Source organism: Eufriesea mexicana, unplaced genomic scaffold (assembly GCF_001483705.2).
Source record: "Eufriesea mexicana isolate 0111107269 unplaced genomic scaffold, ASM148370v2 scaffold2087, whole genome shotgun sequence".
Lineage (NCBI taxonomy): Eukaryota > Metazoa > Arthropoda > Insecta > Hymenoptera > Apidae > Eufriesea > Eufriesea mexicana.
Genome location: NW_016910162.1, coordinates 1858438 through 1873705, shown reverse-complemented (window position 1 = coordinate 1873705; position 15268 = coordinate 1858438). Strand labels below are relative to the sequence as shown.

At 24.0% G+C, this 15268-nt stretch overlaps 3 protein-coding genes across 4 annotated transcripts; 2 read left to right on the top strand and 1 right to left on the bottom strand.

Annotated features, from left to right (window-relative positions):
* The first annotated feature begins 261 nt into the window (after window positions 1-261).
* On the top strand, window positions 262-1797 carry LOC108549542 (cyclin-dependent kinase 20). The gene is made up of 5 exons (XM_017902961.1): window positions 262-450; window positions 583-771; window positions 1009-1245; window positions 1350-1577; window positions 1642-1797. The coding sequence occupies exons 1-5, from the start codon at window positions 265-267 to the stop codon at window positions 1795-1797; spliced, it is 996 nt and encodes a 331-aa protein (XP_017758450.1). The 5' UTR covers window positions 262-264.
* A 165-nt stretch (window positions 1798-1962) lies between these two features.
* mRpL37 (mitochondrial ribosomal protein L37) lies at window positions 1963-5160 on the bottom strand. The gene is made up of 7 exons (XM_017902957.1): window positions 5071-5160; window positions 4808-5008; window positions 3541-3747; window positions 3310-3429; window positions 3126-3232; window positions 2456-2641; window positions 1963-2384 (listed from the first exon to the last, which is right to left on the bottom strand). Exons 2-7 carry the CDS (start codon window positions 4996-4998, stop codon window positions 1963-1965), a joined length of 1233 nt encoding a protein of 410 aa, XP_017758446.1. The 5' UTR covers window positions 4999-5008; window positions 5071-5160.
* A 1482-nt stretch (window positions 5161-6642) lies between these two features.
* Window positions 6643-13809, top strand: Su(dx) (Suppressor of deltex). Of its 2 annotated transcripts, none has more exons than XM_017902899.1 (12): window positions 6643-6737; window positions 7165-7300; window positions 7676-8122; window positions 10309-11356; window positions 11442-11673; window positions 11791-12101; window positions 12190-12432; window positions 12514-12673; window positions 12759-13033; window positions 13108-13333; window positions 13416-13512; window positions 13604-13809. In XM_017902899.1, exons 2-12 carry the CDS (start codon window positions 7243-7245, stop codon window positions 13774-13776), a joined length of 3270 nt encoding a protein of 1089 aa, XP_017758388.1. In that variant the 5' UTR covers window positions 6643-6737; window positions 7165-7242; the 3' UTR covers window positions 13777-13809. The 2 variants fall into 2 exon arrangements, with proteins under 2 accessions (XP_017758388.1, XP_017758389.1); XM_017902900.1 differs by lacking the exon at window positions 6643-6737 and adding an exon at window positions 6853-6872.
* Window positions 13810-15268: the final 1459 nt, after the last annotated feature.

Genomic DNA, 15268 nt, shown 5'->3' with positions numbered 1-15268 from the left:
TGCTTTGTTACTGTTTGTCGATATTCTTTATGTTACTGCGTATAAACTTTTAATATATTTATTTTGTTTGTAATTCCTTTATTAAAGTGTATTCACAAATTTCATTGAGTTTTTCTTTCTTTATTATAAAATTATGTATTTAATATTGTATTAATTAATTCCGGTTAATAATCCCAGTTATAAACAGAAAAGAATATATTTATTTATAAAAAACGAAGTTATTTTAATATCATAATTTACTATTAACTTACAAATATTTTGAATATGGATAGATATATAATCACAGGAAAAATTGGAAAAGGAGCACAAGGTATTGTTTTAAAAGCATATGATGTGGAAACAGAAAAAGATGTTGCATTAAAAAAGTTATTTTTAAAAAATATTGACAATGGTATATCCACATCCATTATTCGTGAAATAAAAATTTTGCAACAATTAAAACATCTTAATGTATGTGTATTTTAATTATTACATGTATTACAAAATTCTTTGATCTTTAAGTTATAAATATGTTAATAAGAAAAGAAATACCATTATAAAAGTGCAGTAATAAATTTTATGAAAAGAATTGATTTATTACAGGTAATAGAGTTATTAGATGCTTTTCCTGTTGGTTTAGATTTTATAATGGTTTTTGAATATATGCCAACAGGATTATGGGAAATAATAAAAGACAATGATATATTATTAACTCCAGTTCAAGTAAAAATATATACAAAGATGATATTAGAGGGTATTGCATACATACATGAAAAAAATATAATACATAGGGTAACATATCTTAATATCTTTTACATAAATTATGATTAGTATAAATAGTTGCTCAAATATAAATTAATACATAGAGAATTAAATAAAATAAAAGTAGTAATAAGTATATTTGATGAAATTTAATTATATATACATTAAACTTACAGACTATTACATAATCTCAATTTTTAGTTTATTTACTTTATATATATAAAACTGTATTAAATTAAAGTAAGGGCATCGGTATAATATTTTTAGGATTTAAAACCTGCTAACTTATTAATAAATGAAAAAGGTATTTTGAAAATCGCTGATTTTGGTTTAGGAAGATTATTATGGAAAAATGTAACAAAACCATATTCTCATCAAATCGCTACTAGATGGTATAGAGCACCTGAATTATTATATGGTGCACGATATTATACGTCAGCAATTGATATGTGGTCCATTGGTTGTATTTTTGGTGAATTACTTAATAAATCACCATTATTTCCTGTAAGATGCAAAATATTTTTACCTTTTAATTTTTCTATTACTTTGTAATATTATCTATGATAATAATTTTAATATATATTATATTGTAAATATCAAACTTACAGGGAGAAACAGATATTGAGCAGTTAGCAATTGTCTTAAAATATTTAGGTTCTCCTACATCAGAAACATGGCCAGACTTAAGTATATTACCTGATTACAATAAGATCACATTCCCATATCATAAAGGAATAGTATGGGAAAGAATTATTGAAGATACTGAACCAGAAGCTATTGATTTAATTAGTAAAATACTTATTTACAACTCATCAAAACGTTTATCAGCTAGTGAAGTATGTAATAAACTTAATGTAATACTCAAAATGAATTACCATATTAACATGCTTTCTATTTTAGGCATTACGTCATGTATATTTCCATATTAGACCTTACACTTCTGCAAAAAATTTAATAAAACCACAAACTAGTCATCGTTACCAAATAAAACAGAAAGAAATTAATACTGACATCCAAGTTACTATTCTTTTCAAGAATCTATTGACTATTATATAATAAATATTTAAATTAATAAGAAATATATATAATAAATAAATTATAAAGATATATACATTTTTTTATAATTTAGAAAATTATAATAAATGTAAATATTCCTATGGCTATGAAATAAAAGTATTTATTTAAAAAACTATATAAATTTATTATTGATAATTATTTATTTTATTTATTTTTATAAAATGCAAAAATTCTTTTAAAAACATCACTATTGTAGCTCTTAAGACAAGGCTGTCCATTTTCATATTTTGCTTCATCGTACAATTTTATTAATGGTTCTGACCACCAAAAATTTCTGATTTCTTCATTGCCATCAATATCTAAAGTATTAAGTTGGTAGACAGAAAAATGAAAATTTTGTCCATCTGATTGAACACATTGTACAACAATAGGTTCAGGTAATTTCTTCACACACAATCCAAATCTTTGTCGTGCACAAGTTACTGCTACAATAAATGATTTCATCATAGAACGTGCATAAATTTGATTTTCTGTAACTGGCAATTCAGTTAAATTTTTAACTTCCTCTGGATCGTTATTTACGAAGATAGTGTGAGCATTTATAAATGGTGATTCTATAGTAACTGCTGTAATATCAATGTACATGTTTAAATTTTTTACTTATAATTTACAAACATTGTATTACATTTCAACTTACGATATAAATCCTGTTCTGTGCTGGAAATTTTTGATTTGGTTAAACCAATTGTATAATGTAGCGGATATAAATCAGGCATTTCGAATTCATTATCCGTATTTACATCTGCTATTGGTGTCAAAGGTACTGAAGATGTCATCATTATATCTATTTTTGAGGATAGCTGTATAAGGTTGTCTCCTCTTCCTAAAATATACACAATATCAAAAAAAAAAGATTGCTTTGATAATTTTTAATATATACTATATATACAAAATCTTCCTATTTAATTTATATAAGTAAGAAATACTAAAATAATTGATATTAGAGTTATGAATGATGACAAATTTTTGTTCTATTTAATACTATTAACATTTAAAAATGTTTTCTTTAAGGAACAAACAACATATAACATTTTTTCAATATCACAATTATTATCTTTATGTATAGTTTTATAATTCTATTAAAAATAAAAATTGAAGAAATGAATAGATATTTTGTACTAAACGTTTTGTTTTAATTTCATTATCTTGCACAATAATTAAAGCAAAAATATTCCAAATTCTATATAGGTTTAATTTTTATATATGGAATGCTCTATATGTATGGTGCTCTATATATATTTCATATATAGAGCACATATAACAAAGAATTTGATTTATTTCATAATTCTTTTTCCTTAATAATATACCTATACATGTAGACAAAAGTCCATTATGCACTACAGATCTGCATTGTGCATCATTTAATCCACATAATGATTCACAAAGTTGCAAAAACTTTTTTGATAAGTTATGCCTACAACATATACGCCACTTTAGAATTAAAATTAAAAATTATAAGAATATAAAGTCAATTGAATGATTGATACTTACATTTTCCTTGTAGTACATATACCATATAATCTTGGAAAATTCCAAGCAGGTCGATTAGGATCTTTTAAACGCGGTAATTTTACTTGTTGTGCATCATATATTACAGATGTATAAACAATTCTAAACAATCAAAATGGTTTTTAGAATGATTTAAAATGATTATCTATATACATTACACAAAATAGCTCAAATGAAATTATAAGAAACATGATTATATTTTTATTAATATACCTTTCTAATAAATTGTTTATATTATCTGGAATGACTGTAATTAAATCTTGTATTTTCTTCGGCAGTTCATTATCAACTATTAATGTATTTGTTAATAAACATGCTTGTGGTATACCTTCTTGCAAAACATTATGATTTTCAAATACTAAACAATTCTTACTCATACAATCAGGATCTGTTTCATTAGATGTATTTAAATGTTCAATTCTAATGGAAAAAAAGATAAATATACATATAATAAAACTTTATAATTACAAACTAACAAATTGTTAGTTAATAATAACTGAATATATCATTTAAGTGAAAAAATTAATAATATATATGTCATTTTTTGCCATAATTCTTTAATGCATATGTAAAGGAATGAAATAACCTAATAGAATATATATTTCATTTTATTAAATATCAAAAAATAATCAATAACAATATACCCAGAACATATTTTAAGAGCAGCTTGTAAACTTATAATATACATAAGTATACTTTATCTTATTTTAAGCTTCTATTCTATTCTGGATTAAAATATATTATTGCTCATAAAAATATCATAATAATAATATACATATAATAAAAAATAGTTGGTTAAGCTTTATTTAGAAAAAGCATGTTATTTTCATTGTTATGTTCTTTCAAAACTTTGAATTGTCTCTACTTACAAAAAGAAATGAATATATCATATAATATTTTACTTAAAGAAGTATTTGTATATAGTATATATTTTTATAACTTGAAAACTATTTAAAATATACAAATTGAATAGATTATACTTTGTTATTAAAAAACTATAAGTAGATAAGAAACAAATATTTAGTTTCCATAAATATTTCTAAAAATAAAATTATTGAATATTTTATCAAATTATGAATACATATAAAAATGTTTTTAATTTTTTCCTTATTAATTAAGAAAAATAATCCTTTCTAGAAGTTTTATAAAATAAAAAAAATATATATATAAAAATAGTAAATATAGAAATAATAAAAGGTAAACATTAAACCTTTCATTACCAAGTTATTTAAAAGATATATAAATTCGTGTCATTTTTTTGTCTATTGATTGAGTTGATACATACACTTTTGCATTTAGATATGTTTAAATTATTTTATATATGTGTATATTACAAATATAAGCATAAATATACAAGCATTCTATAGCTACTTTTTAATGGCTATAATATTCTATCTCATAATTTTATATGTCTAATTGTACAATTAGTATTGGAATGAAAGGCTTAGAATAATACATTAAATAAAATAAGAAGTATTACATTTCAAAATTACTTAAATGACTTTTGCTTTGTTCTGACACAAATTGTGTGGCATCAACTACTGGAACATTCATGGATTTTAAAATTTCTTCCGCCTTAGACAATACTATATTTCTTTCTCGTTGATGTTGCCATAGGTATCTTATTGCTTTACCTATATGTTGTTTATATAATAACTGTGTGAATTTCATTATGATTTATCTAAAAGATTTTTATATAAATAATTAGTAAGCGTAATATTTTTCATAAGTTACATTTTATACCTTTGTTTTATGTTAATCGTGTTATCTTACGGTACTGCTAATGTTAGGTTAAATAACACTGTTATCCTTTAAGAATTAAAAGTATTTAGTATTTATACTACAATCTTATATCATTATCAAAACTTTTCATTTAAAACGTTTTATTTCCCTAGTTTGCATCAATAATATTTTAACAATTGTTAAATACGTTAGTTTTTGTAAATTTGAGTGTAATTAATATAACATAGTACACGGTATAAATCTATGTAGAAATTATATGTGAAAATCATATTTCTAATGTATTATAATACTATATATTACAAATATCATAAAATTAGACGTGGGCATAGTATTATCGAAATTATTGAAATGTGTAATCAGAAATTCAAATATAATGCAAATATCAACAATGAGTATTATGTGATTTTGTATGGTTATAAGAATGCATGCAAATAAAATTCTTCCCCCAAAAAAATTAAAAATAAGAACTAATATGTACTTTAATTTTAAACTGAATTTATATTTTATTATAATATTTTGAAAAAAATATTACTTATATCTATTTTATATAAAATAGGTTTTATAAAAAAACTAAAAAATTGATATGTTAATTTTCATTTAAATTGTTGATAAATCAACATTTTATTCTAAATTGTATAGTTTATATATTTTTGAGAAGAAAATTGAATTTTACAATATTGCAAATTTTTCCATTTTAGTCTGAACGTAAATTAAATTCGGAAATAATTGCAATAATATAATTGAGCTGTACAATTAAAATTTTCATAAACTTTTAAATATTAAACATTATTGTTATAAATAAAGTAAATTTATGAATATATATATTCATGTTGTTGGTTTAAATTTCCCTCTGGAATACATATCGTATTTTATAATTTAATTATATCGATTATAACTTAATTATTTTATATTCATAGGACTATAAGGAATTGAAAATATCATAGTATAATTCAATTCTACGGAAAAAATGAATATTCCGATATTGCAAAAAATAAATTATTAGTATGGTTATCTTAGTATGTTTCATACGTCTTAAAATTTTTCGATTTTTCTGTAGTATTATAATTTTTATTGTTAACTAGATTTCCTTTTTGACAACACTGAAAGTATAATTAAAACATTGAATGTTATATATTATTTCATTATTTTAACAGAAAATTGTATTCATTTTACTTTTATTTTGATAATAATTTTAATGACTTAATAAGAAGCTAATATATAGTAATAACTTTTTAATTATATGTATTTTCAGTTTTGTTGAAACATTATTTCACTTCATAAAAAGAAAATTCTTTAATTGTATAAAAAGTGTTATAATTTTATTATTATATAATTATATACTATTTTTTAATAAATTTATATTCTAAATTATTAAATACTAGGGAATTCGAAATAGAGATTTAAAGTAGTTTGTATTTTCTGTGTGATAAGTACATAACATATGCGCGCGCATATACATTCTATACTTTTATACCTAGTGATTTGCATATTATAAAAGGTTCCTACCTTTGATGTATGAAAGGATGGTGACCTACTGATAACGAAGTTCTGTGATAAAAATTGTGAGTGTTAAAGAACATTTTCCATTACATAAACATTAGTAGCCTTAAAAGCAGGCAATGCATTGGAGTTGGATACATTTACAACGATTCCTGATAAATACATCTGTATGTATCATAATTATTTAAGTATTTTGGTACTCGATTATTTAGAAAGGATACCAATAGCAATAATGTTTTTAATACGTGAAAGCTACTAGGATTTTTTAAACCGTATTGTATTGTATTGTTTTATGCGGTAATGTGCGTATTTGTTGCTAAGTATATAATATATTTTCATAATGTATTGTTTTGTGTTTATTGTACAAAATGTCTAAAATAACTTCTTATTTCGATAACTTATACAATGATGTAATATTAACTTCTCAATTTGGCTTAAGTACATCTTTTATTATAATATAACAATTATAATAACAATTGTTTATCAAAATGTCTTCTAATCTTATCTTACATTATTTTTATATTTTTTATTTATACATATATAATAAAATTGTTAATATTTAATCCTATTCATTAAGGTTGTAAAATATTCTAGGTAAAACTTACATGCAAATAGTAAAAAAATTATGATTTCTCAAAAATTATCATATTAAATTATACTAAATTGTGTACAATGTCTCATTGTGAAGAAGAAGTGGCATCATCTGGTTTTCACCAATTAAGTATTACAAGTAAGTTTTGATTTATATATGAAATCAAATATAAATTTACATATATAAATTTTATATTATTGTTTATTATCATGAATTTGATGTATTTTAAATATTGTGGTATCTATATATATCATATCTATCTATATATACATGTATATGTATATATAAATTTAATAAATATTTAAAAGTATTTTTTAATAATTAGGCTTTATAAATCAATAATTCTTACATTTTAAAAAATATTAGATAATTTTATTTTTATGATATATATAATTATTAGTATTACTTAGCATATTAAAATATGACCAACCGATTAAAATTATTTGAAGAATAAATAAATAACATTATTTTTAGTTTAATAATATCTTAGATAATAAAATTTCGTTATTTTAGTTGAAGGTGCTATATTGAGAAGCTCTACATTTCTAAAGCCTAACCCTTACATAGAATTTTCTGTTGATGATAAAAGTCCTCGGAAAACAGAAGTTTCAAAATCGACATATCAACCAAAATGGAACGAGGAATTTACAATACTTGTAACTCCATATTCACAATTACATTTTCGGTTGTTAGATCACAGTACATTCCGAAAAGATACTTTAATTGGAGAAAAAAAAATAAGTCTTTTTCAAGTATTATCCCATTATAATGGAAAATTAGAGAATATGGAAGTGACATTTGATTTAATGAGTGAAAATAAACATGATTCTCAGTTATGTAAAGTGGGAGAATTAATTACAGTATTTGATGGACTAAGAATTAATCTGCCAAATACATCATCATTAGGTATTAATGAATCACCTTCGTGTCAAACACAATCAGTCTGTATGCCATTTGATGGTAAGAAATTCAAATTAAGTATATAATAATTTTAAATAATAAAACAGTAAAGTAATTTATAATTAATGATCAATGAAATAGAAATTTGTTTAAATCTTGAAAAAAAAAATATCAGAATACTATATATAAAAAGATAGTTCAAGTATTGGCAGTTCTTTTCAAGATTACTTCAAAAGTTTTAAATATCTTTAAAAAAAAACTATTTTAGTTTTATAATTTGTGGAACTACTATTTTTCATCAGCTATGGTATAGATTTGAAATATTGTATATTTCAAATGTACATTATATCGAAAATTATTAATAACAGTGATATTATATTTGGTTGTTGGTTTTGTTTTATTTCTATATATAATGTTAAAAAAGTAAAATTCATTACCAGTTTTTGTTATTTATAAAATACTATAAAAAATGCAAGATTTTCTATGATAATCATTGGATATAAAAGTATTTTATAACTTAAATCACTAAATAAAAATAGATCTATTATCATTAACACCTCAAAGGAATATTTTTGTAAACAACTTTTTTAATTATAGAAAAAATGAGTTTTTATTTGAGTTTATTTTTTTAAGTTTGCAAACTTGTAAGTACTTTTAGAAATAATTTTTTTGTCATTGTAGAAATGGCATACAATTAAATAAATTAAATGGTATGATATAAAAAAATTTATCAATGTGTATTACTTACAAAAATATTCATCAAATCATTTCTTAATATCAAATAATCGAATAATCAAATCATTAGACGTAAAAACTGTAATTAAAAATTGGTTTGGTGTTCTGTACTCTCTTATTCTTTTGCTTTATTTTCATATTCTCTTGAATAACTTTTATAGTTTTACAAATTCCTTTTTAAATATTTGTTACTTATTAATATTGATTATTTTTATTTTATTTCTTAAATGCTAATATCCATTATAAGGTATTATTAAAAAAAAAAAAAAAAAACTGTAATTTAATAACATAAAATATAACAAAATACATATATGCATAGGTAAATTTACATAAACAAAGACAGAAGCAGATGTAGAAAGAGAGAGAACACATAAAATTGGTTTTAAAAGTTCCAAACCATGTTCACTTACCATAAAAATATATTTATTGTGGGGTGTCTCTTTCAATGCAAATGAATTTTGATCTAATACTTTTTTTTAGTACTTATTACTTTACAGAAAAAATTAAAATGCACTATTCTATATAAAGATAAAATCAGTTATTACATAAAATAACAGTAATAGCTGTATGCTGCTATTATCCTACATACATATAAAAAATAAAGACAATAGATAATGAGAACATTTTATATAACTAGTTTATAAAAATACTTGGTTAACTGTTACTTGAGTAACTGTTGGAAAACAAATTTGTTTTATATTAACAAAAATAAATCTTCCAGAAATCAATTATGTAACTGTTTAATTTGTTTAACAATGTTAAGTTTCTTGCTATGAAATAAAATAACATCTAAAAAGAAAAATAAATTAAAAGAATTACAGAAAATAATTACAATTTCACACATAGGATTTGAATTGTATAAAATTTGATTAATTATATTGTTATAATTAATTATATATATTACAATATATAATTAATTATATATTATTATATTACATATCATTTTGGAATAAGAATTGTTATTAAATTTAATAAAACATTTATTTTATAACTTAGAAACAATTAAGTACAAGGTAGTGCATATAAAATATTATATGTTGTTTTCTCAGAAACTATTAGAGATACTTGTAAAATTTTCTTTTAACATTTAATGGTATAAAATTTAAACTATAAAAATCATTTAATGTCAAAAGAAAATTTTGTAACTATTTTTAAGCATTTTTATAAAAACAGTTTGTAATATTTTATGTGCATTGTCTTGTATTTTATTATTCATATCTATATACAAGTCATGAAATAAAATTTTTATTTTGTCAAATTTAATTATAGCTTTTATGTCAGTCTTTAGTCTATAAGAAATTATTGAAAATTAAACTTGAAATGCTTTTGAAATAATTTATATTAGCGAAAGTTTTTAAATATGGTATCTTTACACAGTTTTATAATATAAACTACATAAAACTTGTATATGATAAAAATAAACTCTATATAGTATTAATTAAACATTTCATACAAATTATAAGAATAATGAAATTGTTCGTAATTTAAATAGAAATATAATTATATTTTAGGTATTTCAAATAATGATACCGTTGGTAATAGTAGCATTCTTAATGGAGGGATTCGTGCTCGCATGAGATTACATGAAGCTAAACATGTTGCATCATCTACTTTTCATGGGGCATTAACAAATGTTTATCAAAACTCCACTTACAGCAGTGGAAGTGAACAGGCCAGTACTAATAAAAATAATGAACAAATTGAGCCTGTTCCATCGAATTCTTTATCAAATGGGCATGCAATATCTCCTGCAGACAAATCAGTTGTAACCTTATCAGGACGTTATACATCATCTTTACCAGATGGGCGTCAAACATCTCGTATAGAGCATGTGTCGACATCTGGTATAGTAGTAGATGGAAGAGCTGGTACATGTACAGAACAATTTCCAAAGGTTTCTGCCTCAGAAAGTCGAAATACTTCCCAAACTGAACAATCAGCAGTATTGTCTGGGACAGCTGGAATATCTAGATCAGATCAATTAACTGTAGTTAATACAGATACATGTTCACATAATAGAGGGGAACAGTCTGTTTCTAATGAACATAATTCTCGAACAGAACAATCAATAACTGGTCCTGTTCCAGATAGTTATGGAGCTATGAGAACAGATCAAGATACTACTCCTTTAGTAGATGGATGTATAGTTTCTAGAGTAGATCAACTTAGAGCTCCTGCTTTAACTGATAATCAGGGACATTCTCAGACAGAACAATCTGTAGTATTTACTTTACCAGATGGTTCTCATTTAGAACAACCTACAGTGTTTCTTATGACAGATGGTCGTGGAATGGCACGTTCAGATCAATCTCCAATATTATCTATAGATGATATACGTAGAATTTCTTATTCTGAACACTATACAAATCCTACAACTGCTCGCTCAAATCCTCGGCTAGTACAACGGGTAACCTCACTGGCAGGACAAAATACTGTAATACCTAGTCAGTCAACTCAATCTGGACGTTCAATAGTACTTGCTGAAGTTGATCCTCCAAACCATTCTGAGGAGCCATTACCTCCTGGTTGGGAAATGAGATATGATATTTATGGTAGAAGGTTGTATTGTCAAAAATTATTTAATTTTTTAATTTTTATGAAATATATAACATATTTTTTTCTTTTTATAAACTTTTAATATTAGATATTATGTTGATCATAAAACACGAAGTACTTCTTGGGAAAGACCACAACCTTTACCACCAGGGTGGGAAGGTCGTAGAGATCAAAGAGGCAGAATTTATTATGTAGATCACAATACAAGAACTACAACATGGCAAAGACCAAACACAGAAAGATTACAACATTTTCAACATTGGCAAGGTGAAAGACAACATGTGGTACAACAAGGTAACCAACGGTTTCTTTACCCTCAAGTAAGTAATATATAATTATAACACAATTTTATTTTTGTTTGTATTTTACTTTCAATTTTTAAAATATACATATTCTATGACATTACCTATAAATAATTCTAATACGTACATGTATAGGCACGTGGAAGTCAAACAGCTCTAGCAGGACCTTCAACATCTATGGTTGATGATGATGATGCTTTGGGACCATTACCTGCTGGGTGGGAAAGACGTAAACAACCAGAAGGAAGAGTTTACTACGTAAATCATAAAAATCGTACTACACAGTGGGAAGATCCAAGAACACAAGGACAAGAAACTGGAATTGATGAACCACCATTACCAGATGGTTGGGAAATACGATTAACCGAAGATGGAGTTCGATATTTTGTAGATCATAATACAAGGACAACTACGTTTCAAGATCCCAGACCTGGTGCACCCAAAGGGTTAGTGCTTTTTTTCTTTTTTGATCAATCCTTAAATGCTCTTCTGTTCTTTTCTTATTATGTTACTTATTACTATATTATTATTTAGTCCAAAAGGTATTTATCATGTACCAAGAGCGTATGAAAGATCATTCCGATGGAAATTATCACAATTTCGTTTCTTATGTCAAACTAATGCATTACCAAATCATATAAAAATTAGTGTCAATCGACAAACATTGTTTGAAGATTCTTATCACCAAATAATGAATGCTGAAGCTTTTGCTTTAAGACGTAGATTATATATTATATTTAAAGGAGAAGAGGGGTTAGATTATGGGGGTGTATCAAGGTAAGAACTCAATTAATTATTTTCAAACAAAATTTTTATCTCAGAAATAAAAGTAAATATTACTAAAACTTCTGATTTTAGGGAGTGGTTTTTCTTATTAAGTCATGAAGTATTAAATCCAATGTACTGTTTATTTGAATATGCCAATAAGAGTAATTATAGTTTACAAATCAATCCAGCATCTTATGTCAATCCCGACCATTTGCAATGTTTTAAATTCATTGGGAGATTTATAGCAATGGTATGATAATTTCTCCAACAATTTAACATTACAATACTTTTACACATAATTTAATAAAATTAGTAAAATCAAAACATGTTTGTAGGCTCTTTATCATGGACGATTTATCTACAGTGGATTTACTATGCCATTTTATAAACGTATGTTAAATAAAAAATTGGTTATGAAAGATATAGAGTCCATTGATCCAGAATTCTACAAATCTCTTGTGTGGATAAAAGAAAATAATATTGATGAATGTGGCCTCGAATTGTATTATAGTGTGGATTTCGAAATCCTTGGTCAAGTAATACATCATGAATTAAAAGAGGGTGGTGATAAAATTAGAGTTATTGAAGATAACAAAGAAGAATATATTAGGTATTGACTAATATTAAGTAGAAGATTATATTATATTTTAAAGAATAATTATTCATTAATTTTTATTGTACAAGATTAATGACAGAATGGAGGATGACAAGAGGTACAGAGGACCAAACTAAAGCATTTTTAGAAGGTTTTAATTCAGTTGTACCATTAGAATGGTTAAAATATTTTGATGAACGTGAATTAGAGCTTATGCTTTGTGGTATGCAAGAAATTGATGTAGAAGACTGGCAACGCAATACGATTTATAGACATTATACACGAAATAGCAAACAAATCTTATGGTTTTGGCAGGTTTGTTATTGTGCTTATAGAATTATTTTCAAAATATTACTCAATGTCTATATTATTTATTCTAGTTTTTTATTTTATTCAGTTTGTAACAAGAACAGATAGTGAAAAACGAGCTCGCCTTTTACAATTTGTAACAGGTACTTGTCGAGTACCTGTTGGTGGATTTGCAGAATTAATGGGTAAATAATGAATAATACCAACAATTAAATGTTATATAATTTATACAGAGCAATTAATTTATATTGGGAACTATTATTGTTATTTTTCTAGGGAGTAATGGTCCTCAAAGATTTTGCATAGAAAAAGTAGGAAAAGATACATGGTTACCTAGATCACATACATGTTTCAATAGATTGGATTTACCACCATATAAGAGTTATGATCAACTAGTAGAAAAGCTAAACTATGCAATTGAAGAAACAGAAGGTTTTGGTCAAGAATAATTAGAAATATTCTTTGTTACGTATAATATACCACTGCCGATGAAATGATGAAAACAAATTTAGTGTAGTGGTACAAGATTTTACTAGTTTGATTTATTCACTGACTTTATTCAATAACAAGATAAAATTGCTACATAAGAGTTTATTTTGATTAATGAATTGGAAATATTTATATAACACTTTTATAAAAATTCTTATATTAATTTTAGTTGGAAATGTATTTCAAAGTATACTATATGTTGGTAAGTTAGCTGTTGAAAGAAGTTGTTCAATTTTTGATGGTCACAAAGTCTCTACTCTTAAGTCTTTGATAGCATACACTGATAATAAGATAAGTTACATCATCATGGTTTTTAGCTTTTATTATTTAGTTAATATCGATACTATATATATGGTATTTTTATATTGAAGTTATCAACAAATTATTTGATATAGAGATACATATTGTATAATATAAATATTTTTTCTATAGGTGGCATAAAATCAAAACCATATTTTTAAAGAATTCTACGCTTTTTTATTTACAATATTATTTACTGAAATAAATTAAACAATCTATTCATAAAGCTATTTAGTGTAAAACAAAGTAATAAATTTGTAAATTCTTAGAGTCATATAAATGTCAATCCAAATGATGCCTATTCTATCACTCACTTTGAACAAAGATCATACTTTTTATCTGCGTTTATACGTTTCTAAGACAACGCTCTTATGACATTATCTTTTTATTCTAAAAATTATCCTTAAAATTTTTTATTAGGAAGATACAATATTACTGAAAATATCAAAAATAAAGATTCTAAAATAACAAACAAAAATAATTTATACTTATCTTGTTAAAGTAATAACAATAATTATTTAAATGTTGCTGTATATGAAACAGCCTTCTATGGATTTAAATCTGTTAGTAATTTAAGACATAAGAACAAATAAGAAATTCAACCTTTCTTCACAGTATGTGATTAAATAGACATCAACAATCAATTCATTTAAAAATTTATGAATTTATTACTACATCTTGTAATAAATGGCCTTATAAACAATTCATGAAATGAATTTGTTTCAATAAAAGTCATTATATTGTAAAAAAAAAGTATAAGATCCTACTTAACAAAATTAATTTGACTTCAAAATTTGTGCCATTCATGAAAAAGATATTTATATTATATAATGTTTGATTTTATATCAAATAATTTTTATAAGAATAATAACTTGAACCTGTACGAAATATTCCACTATTTCCAGTTTGAAGAAACACCCTTTGTACGCTAATGTTTTATATCTGTTTTGTAATATTTATTACCCTGTTCATTCTCTTCGTCATGCGATGTTATATGATCCAGTTTGTACATTAATACATTTGATGAAACAAAAATTCGTGAGTTCCACTTTTATGCTCATATTAAAAAAGGTGTTTAATTATATATTCAATTAAATTTACATTCTTTCTAGCTATTAACTTACCAGCAAAACAGAGAATTTCATTTATTTC